This window comes from Conger conger, chromosome 18, assembly GCF_963514075.1.
Source record: "Conger conger chromosome 18, fConCon1.1, whole genome shotgun sequence".
Taxonomy (NCBI): Eukaryota; Metazoa; Chordata; class Actinopteri; order Anguilliformes; family Congridae; genus Conger; species Conger conger.
The window spans coordinates 33,045,220-33,071,484 of NC_083777.1; the positions used below are offsets into that span (position 1 = coordinate 33,045,220).

Here is a 26,265-nt window from a genome sequence, read left to right on the forward strand (position 1 = left end):
GGGCTGATGGCGCCAATAACGCTGAATCGCTCAGGCAAATGCTTTATGCGAACCCACCGCAATGTGGCGTATTACTGCCACCTACTGCTGTGGATGTACATAAAAAGAGGCAACGTCAAACAATCTTAACTTTGTCGTGTTTTCATAAATATATACTGTAATTCAGTGAAAGCACGTTTTGTGAAGTCTGGAAATCGTTTATTTTCTTCTTTATTTTAGTTTCCTGTCACCTATAATATGGTTAGGACGTTCAAAGATTACATTCGCAAATTGCAAATATCACCAGAAGGGAATGTACGATGTACAATGTCAATCATTGTAACAAACAATAAAGGCATGCTAGGAAGCTGAGACTTGGTTGTAGGTGGATTGTCCAGCATACATCTAAATCCACACAGAAATGGTTAAGTGAAAACAACGTCCATGTATTGGACATTGTATTGGTTACACAATGGCAATTTCAGTCTCCAGACTTAAATCCCATTGAACTGAAAATGGGGGTCCATAAGCACAAATCCAAGGATATCAAAGATTCTGCAAAGTTTACCATGAAGGAATAGTCAAAATTCCCTTCAAATGTGTTCTCAAACCATATGACAAATTATAGGATGAGGGTCATCTTTGCCAGGGGTGTTTGCATAAACTATTGAACTCCAATAAAGTATTTAATTGTGAAACCTGTTTATTTATTTATTTATTTATTTATTTATTTATTTATTTATTTATTTATTTATTTATTTATTTATTTATTTATTTATTTATTTATTTATTTAATCATTAATCCATTAATAGTACATTAATATCATTAATACACACAACTTTACACATGTTGGAAGATGTTGCTTATGGCAATAATGATAATTTTCTTGTTTAAAGTTTTTTGTGCATTTTCATCAATAATTCTGCTGACTGATATATTCAGCTTTTGTGAAAATGTGAACCTGGGACCAAAGTAATAGTTACAGTAACTGCTAGCCTTTCTGCAGTTTTTAAACTGTGGAAGGAGTTTGTGCTGAAAAGCTGGTGCAGCGACTGAATTATCCGCTTGACCTGCCCAGAAACAGGGCCAGCCTTTCAGACAGTGAAAGCAGGGTTTCAGTCTAAAGGATCAGTCATGGTCATAGCTTTATACCTTCACATGACTGTGTAAAGGGATTAAATAATGACAGTATATCATGTGCAAGTTCACTCAGAAGAGTAGGTTTTTAGTCGAGAGGCTAAAGGAATCAGCAGGGAGATTTCCGCACTCCACACCAGGGTCTTCCTCAGGCTGCCCTTTGTTTGCCGAGTTTGTGGCTGCAGATCCCCTGCAGTGAGAGTGCTGCACTAATTCAACTGCAACTCAGATTATGGCCTCCTTCCTCAAGTCTCAGTGCTCCTTTAGTGTATTTGTGTTTAAAAGACACAAATGGGTAAAAGACCCATCCTGTTAGAAAAATAGCAATCGAAGAGAAAGTGTGTGATTACATTACATTACATTATTGGCATTTGGCAGACGCTCTTATCCAGAGCGACGTACAACAAAGTGCATACCCATAACCAGGGATAAGTTCGCTGAAAGACCCTAGAGGGAAGTACAATTTCAACTGCTACCTGTACAATACTGGGTACAAATACACTGATCTCTATATTTTGCCCATAACTTATTGTTGAACCACTACCATCTTCATCATCAGCACAGTGAAAATAATATAACCATAATTATATTTTGTCTTCTGTTTTTATCTTTCATGAGTAAACCAAGCTTAAATGGTAAATGGTTGGCATTTATATAGCACCTTTATCCAAAGTGCTGTACAATCGATGCTTCTCATTTAGCCATTCACACACACCAACGGTGATTGGCTGCCATGCAATGCACCAACCAGCTAAATCAGGAGCATTTAGGGGTTAGGTGTCTTGCTCAGGGACACTTTGACACACACAGGGCGGGATCGAACCGGCAACCCTTCAACTGCCAGACGACTGCTCTTACTGCCTGAGCCAATGAGACGACTACTCTTACCGCCTGAGCCAATGAGACGACTACTCTTACCACCTGAGCCAATGAGACGACTACTCTTACCACCTGAGCCAATGTCGCCCCCATCGCTTGGGATTTAGTCTGTATTTTTTAAGGGAAAGTTCACCCTAAAAATGAATGTTACCTTTTTTATATATAATATATATTAAAATTATATATATATAATTTTATAACCTTTTCACCTCACCTTTGATTTGATGGCCTCATTTAGTGAGGTTGGCACACCTCTATACATGGCCCATAGGGCCCTATAGGGTGACGATGATAGACAATGTGCCTGGGTGCTGAAATCTATGTGGAATAAGAAGAAGAAACATTAGGGAGAACAGGAAGTTGCTTTTCAAGCCAAATTACACATACGCACAATGCTGTTTTCAACTAAATCTTTGAATTCTGCCAAAAGTAACGGGGCTGTCAATCTTGAAAAGTTTGTAGCATGTTCCAAGAAAAGGGTGCATTGTATACTGTAACTACATAAATAAAAACCATCCTTTATGAATTTAGAAAAACGATAAGGTACTTTTCAAAATTGCTTATATAAAGGAAGTGAACAGCAGCTGTAATCTCCTGTTCAATGAGCTCCAAATCTAGCTAGACTACCGTTTCCATCACTTAATGTTTTGGAACGTTGTTTCTACAGGGCAGTTGTAAGGCATGTTGTCAGGAACTGTAGGTGACCAGATTAAGGAATATCTGGTTCAGCTGACCACGCTTCATAGAGTAGCCCAACCAGTGATCCCCCTGCTTGCATGCCGAAGCAGATCCCAGTCAAACCTGCTTAAATCCCAGGAAGAGCAGGGTCGCAGACCCAGGTCGGATAACGCGCAATGACCCTTTCACACGCGCGGGTCATGGGTCGGTGTGACGGGGTGATAAAGAAAGTATCAATCTTAGCAAGTATATTTGTCCAAATGAAAGTTAAAAAAATAAGAATATGTATTAATAACAAATAGATATTTTACCAGTACCAGTGAACAGTTTGGACCTACCTTGCCTTTTCTGATTAAAACAATTTACATGAGGTCAAAGTGCCGAGACTCAGCTTTTATTAAAGTGCGTTTTTATACATTTAGGTTTGACCATGTAGTAAGTACAGCCCCATTTCAATGTTTGAGACAAATTAACATGTGAAAAAAGGTAGTCATGTTTCGTATTTGGTTGCATATCCTTTGCATGCCATGACTTCCTGATGTCTGTGACCTATCAACATCTCCTTTTTACATTTGAATGGATCTCTATGGGTATGGGGGGTGGGACTAGAGTCACCTGTAAATTATGCTGATGCAGTATGCTGGTTGAATGGCCTTAAGTCATCATGGGTCTGATGTATCAAACCAGCCTCATTGTGCTGCCAATAGTTATGCAGTAGATACTACAAGGGTTGTTTATCCTGAATAATTTTCTAAATTTAGTCCAGGACACCACATTGTTATGGCAATTGAAAGTATTAAGTACATCATGTTCTCTGGTGCTACCAGGTATCATTTCAAATAACTGCATTGTGTGCTTATTTCAGCAGTTTGTTAAAAAAAAAAAAAATCACTGGACCACCGTCTATTGAGTTTGAGGTTAAAATGTGTGCATTTAAGTGTGTCACCTAAAGCTATGCTGCACACACCCCAGGAGAGTCCTCAGAGCAGGAGGGTCCTCACAGCAGGAGAGTCCTCACAGCAGGAGAGTCCTCACAGCAGGAGAGTCCTCAGAGCAGGAGAGTCCTCACAGCAGGAGAGTCCTCAGAGCAGGAGAGTCCTCAGAGCAGGAGAGTCCTCACAGCAGGAGAGTCCTCATAGCAGGAGAGTCCTCATAGCAGGAGAGTCCTCACAGCAGGAGAGTCCTCAGAGCAGGAGAGTCCTCACAGCAGGAGAGTCCTCAGAGCAACTCTTCATTTCCTTCCCCCCTGACACCCAAATCACCACACAGATCTCTGCCTGCTTGGCTGATATCTCTGCATGGATGACTTCCCATCACCTGAAGCTCAACCTTGCCAAAACTGAGCTTCTCTACATCCCTGCTAAGTCCTCTCCGTCAATCGACCTCTCACTGACTGTGGAGGACTTTGTAGTTTCCTCCTCCCGTACGGCAAAGAATCTTGGGGTGACTCTTGATAACTGCCTCTCCCTGGCTCCACAAGTATCCTCCACTGCCAGAACCTGCAGGTTCTTTCTGTTTAATATACGCCGCATCCGTCATCTCCTGACGGAGAAAGCCACCCAGCTCCTAGTCCAGGCGCTCGTCATTTCCCGCCTGGATTACTGCAACTCCCTCCTAGCCGGTCTCCCAGCGTGCGCCATCAAGCCCCTCCAGCTGGTCCAGAATGCTGCAGCCCGCTTGATCACCAGTCAGCCCAGGTCGGCTCATGTCACCCCGCTTCTCATTGGCCTCCACTGGCTTCCTATTGCCGCACGCATCCGATTCAAGGCCCTAGTGTTGGCATTTCAGGCTGCTAAGGGGACTGCCCCACATTACATACAATCCCTGATCACTCCCTACTCCCCAGCTAGACCACTCCGGTCTGCCAGCTCTGGTCGCCTTACGATTCCCTCTCTACGGGCACCTGGCGGTCGAGCTGCACGTTCACGCCTGTTTTCCGTTCTGGTTCCTCAGTGGTGGAATGACTTGCCTACCACTGTCAGGACAACAGAATCCCTCCCCCTATTTCGACGCAGACTCAAAACACACCTCTTCAAACTCTACCTTAGTCCCCCCTCCTGATTTACCCCGCCCCCCCCTTCTGATACCCCTATCCCTGTCTAACCCCCCCCCCCCCCCCCCCCCCAAAAAAAAAAAAAAAAAAAAATATTGCACTTATATGACGACTATATGTTTAGAACAGCAGTCCAGGTGTATTTTTCTAGTTCTGGATGTGATGCTTTGACTTGTGGTAGAACCTATGCACTTGTAAGTCGCTTTGGATTAAAAGCGTCTGCCAAATGAATAAAATGTAAATGTAAATGTAGAGCAGGAGAGTCCTCACAGCAGGAGAGTCCTCAGAGCAGGAGAGTCCTCAGAGCAGGAGAGTCCTCACAGCAGGAGAGTCCTCAGAGCAGGAGAGTCCTCACAGCAGGAGAGTCCTCACAGCAGGAGAGTCCTCAGAGCAGGAGAGTCCTCAGAGCAGGAGAGTCCTCAGAGCAGGAGAGTCCTCACAGCAGGAGAGTCCTCACAGCAGGAGAGTCCTCAGAGCAGTGGGGTAATGTAAATTGCGCAACCTACAAGGGCCTGGCACTATTCAAATATTTACTAGATACTACAGGTTAAGATTCGATGCAAGAGGTCTTCCGTCTAGGGTCTCTCAGCGCACAAGTCCCTGGTTATGGGTATGCACTTTGTTTTATGTTGTTATGGATAAGACCATCTGCCAAATGCCAATAATGTAACATCTTGTAAAAGGTTAGGTTTCCGGTCTACAAATTTAGTCTGGGGACCTGGTACTGCATTTGCAATCAAAACTCCGGAGAAAACAACACATAGGCCTATTTAAAAATAAATCAATAGAAATCAAATCTCATTTAACGGTCAGAATAAAATTCACCAATGGCATCTGGTGGAATACGCAACATTATTGTGACTACCATAAAGAGCAGATGAACAGTAGTCACAATTTCAGAGAGACTGGGGGAAAGGGGAGCGGGGGCGGATAGCATGAAGCTCATTTCCAGAGTCCAGATCACAGATCAGTCCTGGGGACAGCTGATCACCTCAATGACATTGGAAGATTTTTACTGACATTAATCTGGAAAATGGAGACTTTCTTCAGAGAAGAGGACAAGATTTCTGTGCTGTGCCAATAAAACATTCACTACAGTCTGGTATAACTAGACAGCTACACAACAGTGTAATAATCTCATGACCATAGAATGTAGAACAAATATGGACGTGCATCGTGTGTGCATGATGTCACCTTGTGAAAAGTGCTTTGACACCACGGAAGTGAGGCATTCAGGTGCCGCCACACCTACAGAAACACCTGCACTGGAGCTGACTGCAGGGGGCGCTAGTGAGCCGAAATGAGCTTCAGTATAGAAGCGATGTTAACAGAATTTGTAGAATATATTGAATAATCACCAAGACAAGAAAAGAACTGGCTATTTTGCTGTATTTTAATTCCTGACAAATGTCAACATGAAAAGTCAGTACTGATAAAATATTGAACTCATTTCAGGTTTTAAGCTCTCAAAATATCCTTAGAATATCAGAAATAAATGTCCCTCTGGCATAAGAATACAAAAATAGTATTTTACCTGAACTATAAGTCATGCACAGGTCTGCAAATACACAACATAGGATATGGATACTGGACCATTTTAAATTTTTATACACAGTGGATACATTTACATTTGTACAGTAGGCAGGCAGGACTGTGGACCCTCGCAGAGTGGCAGTGTTCAAACGTTCATGGTGGGCGTGAGCTGCAGTAAGGACTTCTGTGAGTGCCGGGAGTGCAGCTTCTCCAGGTCCTGAAGGAAGACCTGCTGCTTCAACCCGTCTGCGATCCCAGCACCGCTGGAGGCCAGGCTCCCCTGCGTCCTGCAGGGAGGAGGAGAGGGGAACCATCAACGGTGTGCCACTACAACCGAGTCCCCATTATGCAGTCCCCTCCAAAAGTATTGGAACAGCGAAGCCAATTCCTTTGTTTTTACAATACACTGAATACATTTGGGGTTGAGATAAAAAGATGAACACGCTTTCATTTCCTGGTATTTACACCTAGATGTGTTAAACTACTTAGAACATAGCACCTTTGGTATCAGACCACCCAATTTTTAGGTGAGAAAAATTATTGGAACAGAGAGAATTTAAGTAAATAACACACAATATTTGGTAGCACATCCCTTGATTGCAATAACTGAATCAAGCCAGCAACCCATTGACATCACCAAACTGTTGCATTCTTCTTTTGTGATGCTTTTCCAGGCTTACTGCAGTGGGTTTCAATTGTTGTTTTTTTGGGGGGTTTTCAGGAGGTGAAATACATGCTCAATTGATTAAGGTCTGGTTATTGACTTGGTCAGTCAAAAACCTTCCACTTTTACTCCTTAATGAAGTCCAATATTGTGTTGGCAGTGTGTTTTGGGTCATTGTCTTGCTGCATGATGTTGCAAGAAGTTCCTCTCAATCAGTTTGGATACATTTCTCTGTAAATTGGCAGACAGAATGTTTTTGTAGACTTCTGAATTCATCCTGCTGCAACCACCATGAGTTACATCATCAATAAAGATTAGTGAGCCCACTAATCTGATACAAGGTCTGATACAAGAGGTGATAACAAATCTAGATTAAAAACACCAGGAAATAATAGCTTAGATTCAGATCCGTTATCTCATGTACATCTTTTGACCTCAAACCCAATTGTCTTTAGTGTATAGCAAAAACAAAGGAATTGAGGAGACTACACATCCGTGGCACAACTTACAGTATGCATTTCATATGATAGCTCTGATTTGAAAGATTAGAGCCTCACATGGGCACCAAAACATCCATCCATCCATTATCTGAGCCCGCTTATCCTGAACAGGGTCGCAGGGGGGCCGGAACCTATCCCAGCATACATTGGGCGAAAGGCAGGAATACACCCTGGACAGGTCGCCAGTCCATCGCAGGGCACACACACCATTCACTCACACACTCATACCTACGGGCAATTTAGACTCTCCAATCAGCCTAACATGCATGTCTTTGGACTGTGGAAGGAAACCGGAGTACCCGGAGGAAACCCACGCAGACACGGGGAGAACATGCAAACTCCGCACAGAGAGGCCCCGGCCGACGGGGATTCGAACCCAGGACCTCCTTTCTGTGAGGCGGCAGTGCTACCCACTGCACCATCCGTGCCGCCGCACCAAAACATAATAACACAAAATATAAATCAGGAACAGCTTACAGCATACAGTCAAAATAAATTCACTCAGGTTAAAATGTCCCCGTCACTCACCTGGGAGAGTCGATCCCACTGTCTCCTGTGCTGCTGTGGTTTTCCACTGCCTCGCCTGTGCCACCACCTGTAGGGACACTCTGATTGGCTGCGGCAGGACAGGGGCTCCCGGCAGCCCCCTGGAGCTCTGCCTCATCAGCTGACCTGTGCAGAGTCTCTGTGTCCGAATCCACCTCGCTACCCTGACAGGCTCCCGGTGCGCCGCTCAGAGACACTGCCCTGGGCTCTGCTTCTCCTCCGGGCCGCGGTGGGGCCAGGGAAGCCCGTGCAGGAACGCACAGGCTGGAGGGCTGCTGGGAACTTGGCTCATGCCATCTGCAGTCCACTTGTTGATTGGTTCCCAGTACAGACCCCTGGTGCACCCCGCCCTCCACAAAAGTGCTGTCCCCGTCTCCCTCGGCAGAGGACTGCTGATATAGGATCCTTTCTGAGTGGCTGACCTCGCTGCCCTCGTTCATGGAGTCCTCATTCAGATAGAGGGAGCTGCAGGCGTCATCGTCCTCCTCTACCTCCCTCTGGTAGAGCATCTGGTCTTCATCTGTGAAGCTGTCGCTCTCCGTTTGTCCCGAGTCTGCCCGAGAGGCGCTGCTCTTTAGCGGCTGTGGAGTGTGTGAGCTGTAGTGACCTGGCCGCTGCTGTTGGGCAGACAGGCCGAGTAGGTGTTGAGTGCTGGGATTCGGCCCATACGGGGAGACCGCTGTACTAATCTGATGGGAGATTTGGGTTAGAACTGGATGGGCAGGAAGGTCAACAATGTTAGTCTGCCTTGGGGCATACTGTTGATGCAATCTACCCCGCGCGTTCTCATCCTGAGAGGTCTTATATTTAGTGTCATTCCCCTTATGATCATTTAAGCCCCTGCCTCTCACTTTAGTCTCTGTCAGCTTCTTATTTTTGTCTTCTATTCTCAGGGTGCTGGTCTCCGGGTAACTGGAGCTATAGTCTCCAAGAAGCTCTTTCTCTGGTTGTGTGTCCAATGTCTCACAGGACCTGTCCTTAGTGGCCAGTGGTGTCCCAGTTGTGTTGAAGGGTTTCTTATTTTGGGACGGATCCCAGGATTTTGACCTATATCCTGTGTGCTCTTTGCTGCCCCCTGTCTGCCGGCTCTCCTCTGGCTTCCTCTGCAGCCCTGACCGGCTCAAGAAGGGATTCTCAATCCGCATCTTTAACACATTTTTGGGGTCGGCAGTAGAATGTGGATGGGCTGGAGGGACTGTTTCATCCACCTCCAAGCCCCGGGGGGAAGGACCGAGATCCAGGCCTGGGTCATCGGGGCTCAAACCCTTCCTCTTCTGCTTCTGCTTCTCTCTGGAGGAGCGCGCTCTCTTCTTGCTCCGGGGGGTTCTGGAGGTGGACCTCTTGCCAGGTTTGTCTGATGGGTGCCCCTGCTTGGAGGCCAGGATCTCTGTGGACACTCCCCGGTCAACAGCCTTCTCACCGCCCTTCTCCTCCAGCCGCTTCATCAGGACAGTGTGGCGCACCAGGTTGTCCACAGTCAGCTCCGGGTTGATGCGTCTGATGATGGCATGCTCCAGGTCGCGTGGCAGGTTGTTCAGATCGTCCTCGTCCCGAACAGGCCACTCTGCTGGGGGGAACTGTCCCGAGAACGTGGCATACTCCTTCCGAGGCTTCTCCTTCTTTCCTGCGTTGCGGCGGAAGAAGCTGAGCCCGAACTTGCGGCCCACCTTCTCCTTGTCCTTCTCCTTGTCCTTGCGGCTGGTGGTGGACTTGCTCATCTCGCTGGGCTGATAGTGGGCAGCCGTGGAGGTGGCCTGATGCTGGATGGAGGGCTTGGGGTCGCGGGGCCACTTGAGGCTCCTGGCTGTGCTCTCGGTGACGGAGTGCTGGTCTGGAGCAGAGGTGGAGAAGCAGCTGCAGGACTTACAGTGAGCCACAGGGGGGGGCTCTGGGGGAGGCAGTGCAGAGCTCTCCACGCAGCTCTCACTGCTCACCAGGTAGGTGATGGGAGGGGGTGAGGGGGGATCGTTCTCAGCGGAGGTCCACCAGTGCTTGTCCTTCACAACGCTGTTGGTGATAAAGTACGTCTGCGGGGTAACAATGAAGTAGCCCTCCCCCGTGTGGTAAATCTTCCTCTCCTTTATCAGCGAGCCCAACGCATTGTACAGGATGTCCTGGGTGGGAATGGTCATACCTGCAACACAATTTTACCCTCATGTGACTGCATTTCATTCTTTTCATTCTGTGAGCCAGTGTCTAACGTCACTTTGGATAAGAACAGCTGCTAAATGAATGTAATGTAACACAATGCACAATAGTTAAACCCCAGTCTGAAAGTGTTCCCCCTCTAACACTCAGACAACTCTACAGCCCACCTTCTGCAGAAGGAGGGGGGTTGGGTTAGAGTCAACTAGGCTGTGTTTATAACAGTTTGAGCCATGAAGGAGGCATTCAGAGGTCCTACAGTTCTTAGAAATAAAATTTCTTGAAAAATTGATTGCAAAAAACCCCAAAAAAGAAAATCTCAAAATGACAGGACAGATACTGCTAGACAAACTCCTTTTCAGTAGTTTTGTGCCCAACAAGGCAATGTGTTGGCAAACAGAATAATCCATCCCAGACCTGGGTCAAATATACAATTCTTTTGGATTCAAATACTTTTCTGTCCTCGATAGATCTTGCCTGGTGCAATTAAGCCAACCAAGAGGACACAAGCGGTTCCAATACACCAGACAGGCTCAGTGAAGCATAGAAAATTTCAATCCAGTACAATTACGTATTTGACCCAGGTCTGACCCATCCCCTGGGCAGGAGGACATTACCTGGGCAGGAGGACATTACCTGGGTAGGCCTTCATCATGTGGCTGAACAGCGCCTCCTGGCTGACGGTGGTATGAGCAGTGTTCATGTCGGATATGACGGAGCAGAGCACCTCAGAAAGAGGGATGAACTGGGACTGCGTGATGGGAGCCATCTGCACGGGGGAGAGGTCACCTGGCACATGCACATGCACACGCGTTAATTCTTTATTAAGGTCCGCATTCACGAAATACATTATCAAGACCCAAATATATTTCAGTTGCGGTCTGATGTCCTTCGCTTGAGTAACAGAAAACATCAAGCACACAAAATGCAGAATAAACTTTTGAATCTCAATTATTCGCACCAGCAGGAAGATGGGTACATGAAAGCCTGATTAATCTTAGTCCTCTGACCACTAGTCTCTGAACATGGCCTAGATGTCCAAATATAAAACTAGGAGCTGACACTTCAGTACAACCTAGTTCTGTTATGGCTTGTGGTAATGGCTGGTACTTCAATTACATAGTAAGATGTACTTTTTCTAAACTTGAATCATGGGGACAGCTTAGGCACACAAACAAACAAAAAATGAGAACTGAGAACTTTAAACATGCCACCCTTCGCTGAGCCTGAAGATGGCGCTCTTTACGCAAAGCTGTGAGGGGCGGGGCCTGAGTGACGGACAGCCTCAGGACTCGTCTTTACTCAACGCTGTGCCACGTTCTGTGGGAACCGCTGTGAGGGGCGGGGCCTGAGTGACGGGGCCTGAGTGACGGGCAGCCTCAGGAGTGTAAAGGACACCACTGTTCCAGGGCACACAGGATGTACCGTCTGATTCCTCCCTTTGTGTTTTAAAAAGAGCAGAGAAACGGAGCTTGGCCTGGCTGCTGCTGCTGCAGAAACAGGCTGTAACAATAAGAAGTACAGAATACAGCCCCAGGAATACTGTCAATTTAAATACCAATATATTGATGGGAAAATATCTGTAATGTACTCAATATTTTATGCTAATCTGTGGGATGTGATCGCATGCATACTGGAAATAAAACACAACATGGTTCAGTAACAGTTCACTTTATTATTATAGTGAGCGCATGTTTGAGTTGTTTTGTACATCCATTCAAAATAGCTATTTTTGAACCTCAATATCTCACCCCTTTGAAAACCAATCTCAATGCCATCTCGCAGGCCTACTGCAATGGCAATGAGCTACAACTACTGATTTCGGTATTGCTACCTTGCGCCATTTCTGTGTTATGTATAAGCTTTAAAAATGTGAATAAAACACCAAGACACTTTTTGTGCAAATATAACTAAATTTAAATGCAACGGATCCCGACACAAGACGACTATGTTCGTTGTTCGTAATTCAGAAGCATGCCTGCTTCTTGTAATTTCACGACTGAACATTTCATTACATTTTAATTAACAGTTAGACCTCAAAATAAAAAAACGATGAATTGTCCATTGACTTAACATGGGGGGACGCATGCTAACAATGAATGATGCGAATTGAATGTTCTATTATTAAACGGATATCCCGGATAGCAAATGACTCCGGACAGGGTCTGCCACGGTCGGTCAAAAGTGACAAGCAAGCACTCAATTCATGAAAACGGAGTAGATGAAATCATTGGATACAGTCGAGCGAGGGCAGCCAAAAAGAGACCAGCGTACATACGGAGAAAACTCCGGGATGGCGTTTTCGGAGCTGCACTCCATCACATTAATCGGCGTCTACCTTAGCTATGTAGCTAACGTTAGCTACATTGGCTAGTTAATAACGCAGCTATTGTCTTTTTGTTAGCTAGGCAAGCAGTACGATAAATTGGTCTGATTTGTTCAATTAACGTTCGCCAAACTAGTCTAGCTAATATCAATGCCTTAAATTTATTTTCGGAGTAACGTGCAGCGTAGCTAGCTAGCAAGTAACTGTAAGTTTACTATCAAAAGAGCCATTTTTGGCCAAAAAAATCTGTCTGGAGCCGCTACCATATTTGAGCCTTATAATGAAGGTAACACATCCCATCAACATTACTAATAGGTGTAAATGAGCATTCATGGGACGACTACATATGACTGCAGTAGGGTATTTATGATTATTTGGTTCTTTAACTTTGCGTTTCCATTACAATAATATCATGTTTTGTTTCGCCTTTCTGCGGTATTAACTCAATTATTTCTTCCTGCGGCCCATCACAGTTCGCATGCCTGCATAGCAGCGCTTGATGTCCTATATTTTCTGATTTATGATGTTTGTTGCCAATCTCATGGCATATCGAGAGGTATATCTTTAATTTTCTATCTATCTTTTGTTTTTGAAGTCTGAGAGAAGACCCCGCATTTACACCACCAAGCTGTGCCAATATCCACGATATACCACAGGTTCGAGTTCCATAACGCTTTTATACAATGGTTACCACATTTATCTTTCTAAATTTCACTAAAGAAAGACAAGACAAATGTTAATGTATTTTTAATGGAACTATGTTTTATGGTAAATGTAGTATTCTGCTCAACAGTAGGTAATTGGTTGCTAAGCAACGGTATTGTGAACTAGCTAGTAATAATGTACCTCACTCCACTATCGAGGCTACAGTACTAACGTTAGTAGGAATAATATATCCCCACTGCACTAACCTTAGCTAAGCAACGCCATTGCAATAAGGTATCCCCACTGCATTAACGTTAGCTAGTTTGCTAGTTTACGTTACACCAGACGACCCTGACACACAATAGATTCGTTTTTGTTGTGGGCGTTTATCGGGACACTGCCGGATAACGTGCAAGAATTGAAATAACTCTGTGTCGTTCTCATTTGTTTCACCGGGGTTTGGTGTTATTGTTGGCATTTTGATCCGAGGATGTTGCCTAAAAGTTGTATTTTTTCGTTACTGCCCGAAATCAAAGGACACTTTAAACTCACTCATTTTCACTTTAGTAATGTACTAGAGGCGAGATGATGATAATGTTAAATTACGTTCATTTCGATTACAAAGTAGATAACCGTAATCTACAAACACGGAGTAATTTTAAACATTCCATTTAGCCGTGCGTAGGCTATATCGTGGATTATTGGCACGGCTGGAACGCAAACTGACCAACAATAGAGACAATGGACCTATCCGTTGTATAATATTTCCTGAGCTGCCACAAAACTAGTAGCAGCAGTGGAGTTCAGAGATTTGATCAAATTCTTAAAAGAACACTTGCTCTCCTCTGCTCTCCACAGCAGTTCTGAAATTGCTCTCTCATCCCCAGCCGGGTACTTTTCGGCAAATGCATGCCGACCCCTGACCATTAGCCAAGTTACCTACATTCATGGTGTTTAGCCTAACAACTCTTAACGTTGTTGTATGCTCATGATTGAACTTAGGCTAACGTTAGACATTTCTAGCTCTAGCCAAATGCATGCATTATTCTGAGCACGGTTAAATCACGCATCGTTATGCATACTAGCTATGAAAATAGAACCTTTGATTGAGAACCAGGGGCGTCACCAAGGTTTGAATACATTTGGGGCTGAGCTGGGAAGGGCATTTCCATGCATTTTTACATTTTACCTTAGGTTAAATTACTGTAATGTGTTTCAGTATGTATGTATGTATGTATAAATATAATAAAGAAGGGGCCTGATGACAATAGATTGAATCGAAATAATTATTTGTATAACCATTTAAGCAGTTGGTCTTTTGTTCATCTTACATCTTTCTCCAATTTATGCTACAAACTCTCAAAGTATCATATATCCTATCATATATCCATATAACTCATGTCATCTATGATAACATTCCTTTTACACTTTTCTCATATTCACAAAACAATCTTATAAATCGTGTTGTTTGTGAAAATGTAAGGAATATTTCGAAGTTATAGAATGATAGCTTTGTTTTTGCCAGATGGAGATTTTAAGGAGGGGAAAGACTTAGGGAAGTCTGCATAATGCAATGGGTGCGTACACCGCCACCTAGTGGATGGACACAAATCAATTTAAGATATTTTTCTTAACCAAATGTTAACAAACATAGAATGTAGGCTATATAAACTCAAACAATCGCATATTGCCCATCAAACTAATTTAGACATATCTACTTGATGTAGGGGCAAGTTCATCTTGCTATTTACTGCTGCACAATCCATGTTTTTTGTTTGGCGTTTGGCGTCGGGAACCTGATATGCTTGGAGGTTGGAAGTTGGGAAATTTAAACTGGGAAATTCCTATCTCCGATGGAAAATGGAACGCAGCATAACTTCCGGAATTGAGTCTGCTTGAATCGTGGGGAAACCACAGGGAGAAAGAAACCTTACAAGGCTGGAGTAGTCTCAGACAGCCCGCCCACAGTTACACTCTCATTGGCTGTGCGCAATGTCAATCACAGGAGTGGGGACCAAATCGGTGCTTATGTTCTTATCAATCAGTCGGGAAGTTAGCAAACAACTCTGTACACAGCGAGATCACTCGGTGCTGAAGCCCTGGAAGCCCGATACTGGGGACTGTTGAGAACAGACTGGAGAAGGTTGAGAAGCAATCATTTATCATCAGTGAACCAAATACCACTTTCTGCCAGTACATTACATTACATTAATGGCATTTGGCAGACGCTCTTATCCAGAGCGACGTACATTTGATTAGGCTAAGCAGGAGACAATCCTCTCCTGGAGCAATGCAGGGTTAAGGGCCTTGCTCAGGGGCCCAACGGCTGTGCGGATATTATTTTGGCTACACTGGGGATCGAACCACCGACCTTGCGGGTCCCAGTCATGTACTTTAACCACTAAGCTACAGGCTGCCCCAGTAGACGGGATCAGTGTATAAGAAATGGAGAGAATGGGCTTTTCTTTACTTGAATTAGCTAGTGGGAATAGATTATTTAATGTTCTCAGTCAAGGGTTTTATTTTTGAATGCATATTTACAATGACCTATCAACTATTAATTGAACCTCCCGGTCTAAATACTAAAGAAATTAATCACAAAGTGAAATGTTTGCATTTGCCGATAGCCTGATAGACAGGAAAGTCATTTGAACGCTAACATCAACCTGCTCTCCATCAAGGTATCAGCACAGACATCTGACAACATGCTACAGCCCTGTATGTCTACTGTACTCATGTACTCACCATTGGGCCGTTTACTTAAGATTCAAACCTTTTCTATGAAAGAGCATAATGTATATTCCTCAGAGCAGTGAAAACCATATGCCAGTTTGCTTTGTGAAGAAAGTTTGCTCTTGGAAAATTAAGTGCACACTTAAGCACATTTTGTGCTCTGGACTCAAAAGCATATCCTGATTAAGACACAACATGACACATCTCTGAGTACTGACTGCATATCTGATCTGAATTCGTCTTCAAGTAAAACACACCCCCTGGCAGCCAGTAAAGCACTTAGGCTCAGTCAGTTATTCATATTATTAATTCATATTATTTGTTTATGATAGTTTTTTAGGGAAGGACTATTTATGCTGTATTCAATATTTCAATATTAATGAAATCATCATATTGTCAGTAATGATATCAGCATATTGCTGAAAAATATCAGAATATCCCTGAACCCCAGTGTACCCTCTTTGCTGGACCAGGAGATATTCTGAATACTTACCAGCAATTAATTATCAAAAAGTATTTAAAGACTTTTGATCAAAGTTTGCCAAGTATGTTGTAACAAAGAAAACATTTCCAACTTACAGTCTGACCAAGAGCGACTGCTCAATGTGCACTGAACCAATGCGATTCAGGCAGACAAAAGCCCTGATTATTTTCATTTGAAAAGTCCTCCAAGATAAGTGTGTTTTCTGGAAGAACAGGAGGGGTGAGCCTGGGAGAACAGGGCTGGGGACACGGCTCCAGGAACAGGCGTTACTCTGGGGATGGGTCCAGTAACAGGCAGGTCTCTGGGGGAGAGGGCTCTCTGGATCCTGTAACTCGAGGCTGGGCGGCCGACATTAAGACTCTTTGTCACATACAATATGGCACCGCTGGCCCTCGGCTGCCATGGCAATGGAGCGTTTGTGACGGGGGCCTGGGAGGGGTACCACCACCCTGCTGAAGGGGGTGTCATTCAGAGCACTAAACTACACAGGGACTCCATGAACACAGCCAGATCAGGAGCAGAGTGCGTTGCGTATCTGTCCCACGAGAAACTCACTGCAGCGTTTCATGCATGGACTGAATGAGTAAGTCTGGAAGTGTGCCTGGAAACACAGAACAAGCGAAAAGCTGCCACGGAGTCAGAGCCTCACAACATCACATCAAACTCAGCTACTTCAACTCAAGGGCAGAGATAATGTGTCTAATTAAAATCCCAAAGCCTGAGACCCTGCGGTCAGCTACACTGCAGGATGAGTGAGCAGTATGACTGAAAGGCAGCTCATTCGTGACCGGCAGACGTGTCCATCATCGCTCTGGAAGGACACTGCCACAGTCACAGGACTGGCGTTAGGCTCTTAGTGCATTCTGGGATAGCTCGATAGAGGCACTCGGCTGATTCAGGGAGTCCAGGCAGGAAGCTGGCTGATTACAGCAGGTAATTATTAACCACACAGAACAGTGTATTGACTGTACAACATCATTTAACAACGGACCACAGAACAGTCTACTGACTGTACAACATCATTTAACAACGGACCACAGAACAGTCTACTGACTGTACAACATCATTTAACAACGGACCACAGAACAGTCTACTGACTGTACAACATCATTTAACAACGGACCACAGAACGGACTGCAGCTGTGGGCAGTGTGTGTTTTGTGTTCATGTTGCCATGCACATGTCGGCCCATAATGCCCTCCTAGTGTAGCCCCTGCCTCAGATACACTCTTATCAGCAGGAGCTCATGTCTCTCTGTGCAAGCACATTTACACAGTCCTCCAGTGCAGTGTGACCTCTGACCTATGGGGAGACATATCTCCCTTGAGGTACGACTGCAAACTAGCCATCTTAATAACGTAGTGAGCAGCTGCCTTCCAGGCGTCACTGAGGGAAGGAAACTACCTTGGACTACACATTCCAAAACCACTCTAGGGCTGCTAAAACATCTGTGGTGCCCTATATGGATGCCTACATAGCCAATGTTTCTGAACTGCATCTTAAGGTCCTTAATTTCTGGGGACTGGAGGCTATGCCCACTCACAGGAGACCCCGTCCCATTGGCTGCAGAGGGTCGCACAGTAATAGGGATGGGGACAGTAAAACACCACACCATCACCACACCAACCTGTTACATGTGCCCTCCCATCACATACATTTAGCATAGACAGATTCCTGGAAGGGTTGTACAAATGAAATTGTTATCAACTACTTGCAGATTTCACTGTGCATGGAAAACAGGAATATCAGGAATTCTGTACAAGGCCAGACCATACAGCCCATACAGAAACAACATACCCCTAACACACCTTTCATGGCTGGGAATGATTTACACACTAACAGAGCTTCCTGTGAGAGACTGAGCGTTAGTTTGGCCATTTCCTGTGGATGTGCATTTGGACACACAAAGATTAATCTAGCCAATCACACAAAGTCACACTGCAATCACTGTACATAAATGTGAGCATAATGTGAGCGTAATGTGAGCGTAATGTGAGCATAAGAACCTCCCGGCATGCTCAGTGGCAGCAGCTTTTAGCCTTGGGGAGAGACAGAAACAGGGGATCGGGGTTAAACTGTAAAGAAGGGCCACTGGGCCAGTTAACACACAAACACTTTAACACTAAACACCCACTAATTAAGATATTACCCAGCAGATACTGGGCCCAGTACCAGATACACAGGGACAGAGCCTGGCCTAGGCCCATTACACATGGAGCAGCACCAGGAATGCACCGAGTCAAGTGCACAAAGTACCATATTAAGTGCAAATCGTTTAAAAAGGCCGCTGCAGGTTTTAGCAGGCCACAGGTAAAACCAGGACCCTATCAAATTACTATCCAAAGAAAAGCCTCTTTGCCACTTTCAATGGGGGGTAGGAGGAGGAGGAGGGAGAGGAACGGCACACAAATGGCCGCAGACACTTGCAAACATTTGTCTCTACAAAGTCTCTGCAAGGCCCGTCTGGGCTGGCACAACACTGCCTCATTTCACACCCAATACTGAGAACACCTGTCCCAAAACACACCTCTCCATCCACACAACTGATAAAATACCGTCTGGATTCATCTCAGACAAACCACAACAGCATATCCTGACCTGTAAATACGCATTTTCTAGATAAAGCAAACGTCCGCTTTAGAAACCTTAGCCACTGTTCCCATGAGTATCGAATCACCCCCCCTACACACACACACACACACACACCTAATCCCCCCCCAACACACACACACACACCTAATCCCCCCAACACACACACACAAACACCTAATCTCCCCCCAACACACACACCTAAACCCCCCCAACACACACACCTAATCCCCCCAACACACACACACAAACACCTAATCCCCCCAACACACACACACACACACACACCTAATCCCCCCCAACACACACACACACACAACTAATCCCCCCCAACACACACACACACACACACACACACAAACACCTAATCCCCCCAACACACACACACACCTAATCCCCCCCAACACACACACACACACACAAACACACACCTAATCCCCCCCAACACACACACACACCTAATCACCCCCTTAACACAGACTGTGTGTATGTTATGGCATGTGTAAGGTAAGTGTAAGGTAAGTGGAATGTGTCAGTCTAAAGTAAACGTAAGGTGTGTGAAAAGTAAGGTGTGTGAAAAGTGAAATGCTTTCCTCCCACTACCAGTGCAGTGCAGTCTGGGTGGAGGAGCCACTTCCTGTGGGAAGAGGATGTAGAGATGGCACGGTCCGGCCGGGTTTGCGAAAGAGGGTCAAACTTACAAATAGAGCGGATGGCCTCTCTTCCTATCTGGTCTAATAGAAGCATAGCTAGCCAAGAAACAGTAAACACACACATGCAGGCACACGGTCATAAACACACACACACATGCAGGCACACGGTCATAAAACACACACACACACACACACATGCTCATAAACACACACACACACACACGCTCAAACACACACACCAGACTCAAACAGAATTTACAGAATGGCAGACCCATTTTCTCCCAGTGTTTAATCACTTCAGAACTCTTTACAACCTGCAAAACTACTCTGGGGCCAAAGGTTTTTTAAACGATAAGTGTTCAAGGTCTATTCTCAAGGCTTATATCAATAAATGCAAATATTTAAAGCTTTCCCTAACCTCATTTTCAAGGAAAGAGATGTATTGAATTTTATTTTATATTTTATTATTTTATCAGGGTTCTCAGGAAGATGTGTGGAGTCAGTCAGAGGGACAGTTTAACTGCTACAGCCACACCTGAGCGCACTGCATGATCCAGTGCTACAGCCACACCTGAGCGCACTGCGTGATCCAGTGCTACAGCCACACCTGAGCGCACTGCGTGATCCAGTGCTACAGCCACACCTGAGCGCACTGCGTGATCCAGTGCTACAGCCACACTTGAGCGCACTGCGTGATCCAGTGCTACAGCCACACCGGAGCGCACTGCGTGATCCAGTGCTACAGCCACACCTGAGCGCACTGCGTGATCCAGTGCTACAGCCACACCTGAGCGCACTGCGTGATCCAGTGCTACAGCCACACCTGAGTGCACTGCGTGATCCAGTGCTACAGCCACACCTGAGCGCACTGCGTGATCCAGTGCTACAGCCACACCTGAGCGCACTGCGTGATCCAGTGCTACAGCCACACTTGAGCGCACTGCGTGATCCAGTGCTACAGCCACACCGGAGCGCACTGCGTGATCCAGGCAGGTGTGTCACGCATCAGCAGCGTACTCACCTGGTCCTCACTGTGGACGTAAACCCGCATCACTCCAGACTGCACCCTGTAAGACCTGAGCAAACACAGCTGGCCACACAAGCTCCATCTGCCAGGGTATTTCCCCCAAGACAGAGACATAGTCATACAGTTGTGTTCAAGAAAATAGCAGTACAACATCAGTAACCTGATGAACCACTGCTATTAGTAGTAATGATATTTCTGCATGGCAAATACACTACTACTTCTACAAGTAATATAAAAACAACAGACCCAACTGTAATGACATATGAATGCTGCTTGTTCTGAGTAATTGACTCATTCATTGCAAGGGGCGTGCTCAAAATAATAGCAGTGTGGAGTTTAATTAGAGAATTAATTAATTCTGGGAAAAAACAGGTGTCATTATTGTCCTTTATTAAGGAAGAAGGGAAGCAAATGTTTCACACATTGTTATAAAATATATTTCCTTCTGAATTGCTAAGTAAAATGGGCCTTTCCAAACATTGTTCAGAGGAACAACATAATTTGATTAAAAAGTTGATTGGAGAGGGGGAAACATAAAGAAGTGCAGCACATTATAGGATGCTCAGCTAAAATGATCTCATGCTTTAAAATGGCAACAAAAACGTGAAACAAGTAGAAGAAAACGAGCAACTACTGTTAAAACAGATCGAAGAATAGTCAGAATAGTAAAAAGGTTCAGTCATTCATCAAAGATTTATTCAGTTTATACAGTAAGTATTTGAGTTTGAAGAGAAAAATGTCGACACTGCCATTTTTTTAACAGATTGATATTCCTTTTCTTTGCTTACGCAGAATTGATACTATTTGTTTCCACTACATTTGAAATATTGAACTAAAAGCTATTAAAAAATATTTGCACTGCATATTTTAACACACTGCTATTTATTTGAACACAACTGTACCTGTGAAATGAATGTGTACACAGTTCATCTTTTGTAAAGCCTCATGGTCTGACCCCTCAATTACTGTGTGCAGAATAGTACAGGCAGAACGTGTGATATATGAACCACAGTGTGATTTAATGAAAAAGGCTCTTAATGAGGGAAATGCTTGTGTTCTTTTACAAGCATATGTTTGTTGAACTTTGACCCCCTGTATATGAGGAACATCTGGTATATTTATTTGGACTGGCCAGTGTAGACTTGGGGGACCAATGGGGGTGAAGGGGCGGAGCCCAGCAGACACAAGGACCTGTCACTCAGAGTGCAGGGCAGACGCTGTCATCGTAATCAAAACATTATGGGAACTTCCACCCTTATTAGTTTCCCCTCACATCCATCCACATGAAGGCTTTGACCATTGGCCTGTAATTACAGAGTGAGAAGTGTTTCCAGTACAAAGGTCACCCATCTCACCTCCCATCAGTCCATTGTAGCTACAGAGCCAACTATTTAGGGATCTTTTAAAAATACAGATTGTGTGTGATTTTTTTAAATGGAATTGTGCAGAGTGGTACTGGACTAATTACTACAGAGATGCTCAACAAGAATATTTTATCCTGTGATACTGTAGCTATTTTGAGCACAAACCTGCGGACATAATAAGCAATGCTGAAGGAAAGTTCCAATTTCACCTGAACAAATAGGGTGAAAACAGCCACTCTGACCAACACAAATGAGAGACTAATGAGGATGAACTTGTCACGTCCCATGGATTACAGTGTGGTCTCCAAACCATTAGTCTAAGACTAAACTTTATCCTAGACCAAGTCCAAGATCACAACTGCAAGAAGCTGCAAAGTAGCAAATAAAAGTAAAATGAGTATGAAACTGTATGAGCCTATGACATACAAGCACAATCATACAGAGATTATGACATACAAGCACATTCATACAGAGCCTAAACCATACAAGCACATACACTGAGAGATTATGCACTACAATTCTGGAACTATTTAACCTTCATTCATATAATATAATCATGAGCAAACATATGAAAGGATTGCAATCTTACTTAAGATGTACAAAGGAGCTATAATTCCATATTGGGGCAGCAGTCAGATAAAACCATGCGAGAGCTGAACAATACTGAAATCCTGAGGGCATGCCCTGCGGTCTCTATGCACCATCATGGTGCCTTTGCACCATCATAAACATAACCGTCATAATCTTTATCCCTCAGCCGAGAGAGAGGAAGGATGCCACAGAGGAAGTCAGGCCACACGCCTCTAACTGGGCCTTAAAGAGCTGGAGGCCTGGAGATCCACTCAGCCAAAATCATTAACTCAACACCGTGACCTCTAACTCTCTGCTGCTGAATGTGCTCTGATGTACACTAACTCAGGCTCTGATGCACACTAACCTGGGCTCTGATGTACACTAACCTGGGCTCTGATGCACACTAACTCAGGCTCTGTGGGACTACACTTACAGACACTGGGAGACATGTTCACATCAACCATCAGAATAGGGAAGAAATGTGACCCAAGTGACTTTGACCGCGGAATGCTAGTTGGTGGCAGGCAGGGTGGTTTGAGTATTTCAGAAACTGCTAATCTCCTGGGATTTTCACACACAACAGTCTCTAGAGTTTGCAGAGAATGGTGCGAAAACTAAAAACATCCTGTGAGAAGCGTTCCCACGCTATCGCACAGCCAGACTACATGTCACTGGGAATCACCGGACAGAAACTTTAATTAGTTTTAGTTTTTGGAATGACATGCGATATTCTAGCTTCACTTGCATTGCAAGCAAGACCTTAATTTTAAAATCAAGCGATTGCACAACCTGAAGGCAATACGAAGGACCCAAACCCTAACCAAAAGATGATATATACTGAAAGGTGACTTCTGGGTAAGAGTTCATAATCAAATGTTCGCATATGCACACTTCCAAAATTAAAAAAGTGAGTTTGGGTTGGTTCCTGATGTGTCGGATGAGATTCTCGCCCGATGTAGACACAGGGGACTGTACCGGAAACTGAACTACAGCGACCACGGTTAGATTTCAGGTCCGTGCCAATTTTCACGCCTTTATTGTTTTATTCTTGTATCGCGGCTGGTTGCTAAGTGCAATGTAAACACTTTATTCTGCAGTTTCCCTCGCATGCCTTTCTTCCAGCGTCCAGTCAACAACAGCTTGAAAGGGTCCTGTTACACTGTTTACTGAAATAGGTAGTTACTTTTTAGTAGTGGGTTACCCGCAATTGTAAATGTTTTGGCACTGAAATTCACCTTTAAGAACAGCAGTGAGTGTTTGAGTGCAGAATGACGTCCGGAAATGGAGACGTACCCACAGCGCGGATGGTAAATCCTCGCGGAGACCGCAGCGCTCTTCGCATCCACGCTTCCCGCAGCACTTCCAGGTGGTTCGCGTTCCCCTGGACTACGAGCACAAAATTCTCCATCCATCCCTGGAAGTGAACCTCTGTCATGGCTTTGACCAGTCTCTTATTCCAGAAGCTGCGCATATTTTGCGCTTTAAAATCCGCAAAAATGTCTCCACCGCTTGCGCTGGAAGCGGTCCTCGAGCTCTCCTTGTCCTGAGCGAAGACCAGCGCGAGCGACGGCGGAGACAACTGCACGACCCGTGGCTGGGACATGGTTTCCAACGTTCACGTCAAAAATATACTTTCATACCAAAAACATCCGCGTGGAGACTTTCCCGTCAACAGTACTGTAGCGCGTTTTGCTGTTTACTTCCGTGATCCAACCGAGTATTTGTCACATTCCTCCAAGCCAGCACAGAGCCGAACCTGCAGTGCAAATGCCTGCAGAGTTTCCTCTCGCTTCCAAGGTAACCCGTGATGACGGCGACAGAAGGGGCGGGGTAGGGAGAATTGGGCACTAAAGACAGACCAATAAAAATACTTTAACTTGATCACAAAGGCGCGCTCTGCTTGGGTGTCGATTACCAATCCCGAGGTCAGGTGCAAATAAGATGTCTGGAGGTGTCTGGGGGCGATGCATGTGACGTCGTTTGAATTGATATTTTAAAGATATAAAAATATTAAATCATGTTTTCCAAAGAACGTTAGTTATTTGCTGGACTAATGAAAAGATGTAGGCTACAAGTACAATATTAATTTATGTAGTGTTTGTATAGACCTATGCTATAAATCCATTTGGCGTATTCCATTGTGTAGTAGCACTACCAACATAATTGTCGGCAGTACTGGACTTGCAGCAAAGACCATGAGCCTATGTGTTTTAGACACCCAGGCAGCAATACTACATTTCTAAGGGGATTTTAAACAAGAAATGATTAAGTGCATCAAAGGAATTTAAAAATAATGCAAATCAAATATTCATACAGGTCACTGTTAATGTGGAGCTTTACATCAGTGCATAATATGCCCCACATCAGGCTCAGAGATAAAAATATATCTAAAAATGAATCCGGTTCAGTTTTAGTTTTTACTTTGAACCGACACTGCACTGCTGTTCCGGGGTTTCACAGAAAGCCAAACGCCTCCATGTCCCAAAGCATTCTGGGAAGTTTATAGGCTCTGACACAAAAGCTACTTTTGTTGAGGGGCTTCTATCCCAGCACAGCATTTCCTGGCCTGTTGTCTTGCATTACCAGACTTGGTAACATGACGGCAACAGACTGAAAACACTCCGATAACACACTGGAATACGTTTGTAACATGCTTGCAAGACCCTTGCAATACCCCCTCAAAAATGATTTCTCAAGGAGCTTATCCTAATAAATAAATTAAACCTAGCCTAATGACATCATCAGGAGCTTATAATAATAAAATTAAATAAATCAACACAGGCAACACCCTGGCAATGCTGTGTACCAGTGAGTGTGTGAGTGTGTACCAGTGAGTGTGTACCAGTGAGTGTGTACCAGTGATCAGCGTGTGCTAGACTGAGTCACATTGATCAGTGTGTGCTCTGCACATGTGGATGTTTTATTGAACAGTGACCTTCAAAGCTGGCCGTGCCCCAGGAAGGTCAGACACCTCATATATTAGAGGCAGTAGAGGCAGAAATCAAAGCTTGGATTTTACATGACTAGGGCTCTCACTACAGTAATGAGGCCAGCCTTATAACAGGAAATGACACTTCTGTCTCTGAACACTTCTGCGAGACATCGCCACAGCAACATGCAGCCACCAGGCCAGAGGAAGGGACAGGAAGTGAAAATCTGGGGTCAGGCTAAATGCTCGGAGCGGTGTTCAGGCAGCACTTTGTGTCAGATAGTGGTGCTTTTCCACATTAGAGTTGTGTATATCGGCAGTAAAATGGCAGGGAATGAATGAATAAAGCATTAATTTTGCAACCCCTGTAAATAAGTGATTCAGAACTATAAATAAGTGATTCAGCGTAAACATATGCAGGTTTAGCCTGTTATCTGCAGAAACAGCTTAAACCCTTCAACCAAGGGTAAGATTTTACTTCCTGTTTGATAAAATCTAATTCTGTGTAGAGGCAGGATTACTGATTCATGGACATTTGTCCCCTTATATTAACCACGGCTAAATGTGTGGAGCTCAGGAAGATCCAGTGATTTGTTTTTATTGGTCTCGGGAACAGGGAACACTTTGAGGTGCTGTTACCATGGTAATCTGGAGGTGGGGTGACTGAGTGATCTGTTCATCAGAGCACACGCACACACCTGGACCTCCCTGCGCACACGCACACACACCAGGACCCCCCTGCGCACACGCACCCACACCAGGACCCCCCTGCGCACACAAGTCAATGTGCTGCATGTAGTGAGGTTTATATATATTTTTTATTTTCA

At 44.7% G+C, this 26,265-nt stretch overlaps 1 protein-coding gene across 1 annotated transcript; it reads right to left on the bottom strand.

Annotated features, from left to right (window-relative positions):
* Positions 1-6,102: 6,102 nt before the first annotated feature.
* Positions 6,103-24,311, bottom strand: stox1 (storkhead box 1). Its single transcript, XM_061228093.1, has 4 exons — positions 23,803-24,311; positions 10,752-10,904; positions 7,953-10,104; positions 6,103-6,547 (listed from the first exon to the last, which is right to left on the bottom strand). The coding sequence occupies exons 1-4, from the start codon at positions 24,110-24,112 to the stop codon at positions 6,406-6,408; spliced, it is 2,757 nt and encodes a 918-aa protein (XP_061084077.1). The 5' UTR covers positions 24,113-24,311; the 3' UTR covers positions 6,103-6,405.
* Positions 24,312-26,265: the final 1,954 nt, after the last annotated feature.

Coding starts and splice junctions, on each gene's coding strand:
- stox1 (XM_061228093.1), bottom strand. CDS start 24,112: ATGTCCCAGCCACGGGTCGTGCAGTTGTCTCCGCCGTCGCTCGCGCTG. Junction 10,105..10,751: donor CATGATGAAGGCCTACCCAG/GTAATGTCCTCC, acceptor ATTGTGTTGCAG/GTATGACCATTCCCACCCAG. Junction 6,548..7,952: donor AGTGGGATCGACTCTCCCAG/GTGAGTGACGGG, acceptor TCCTCCCTGCAG/GACGCAGGGGAGCCTGGCCT.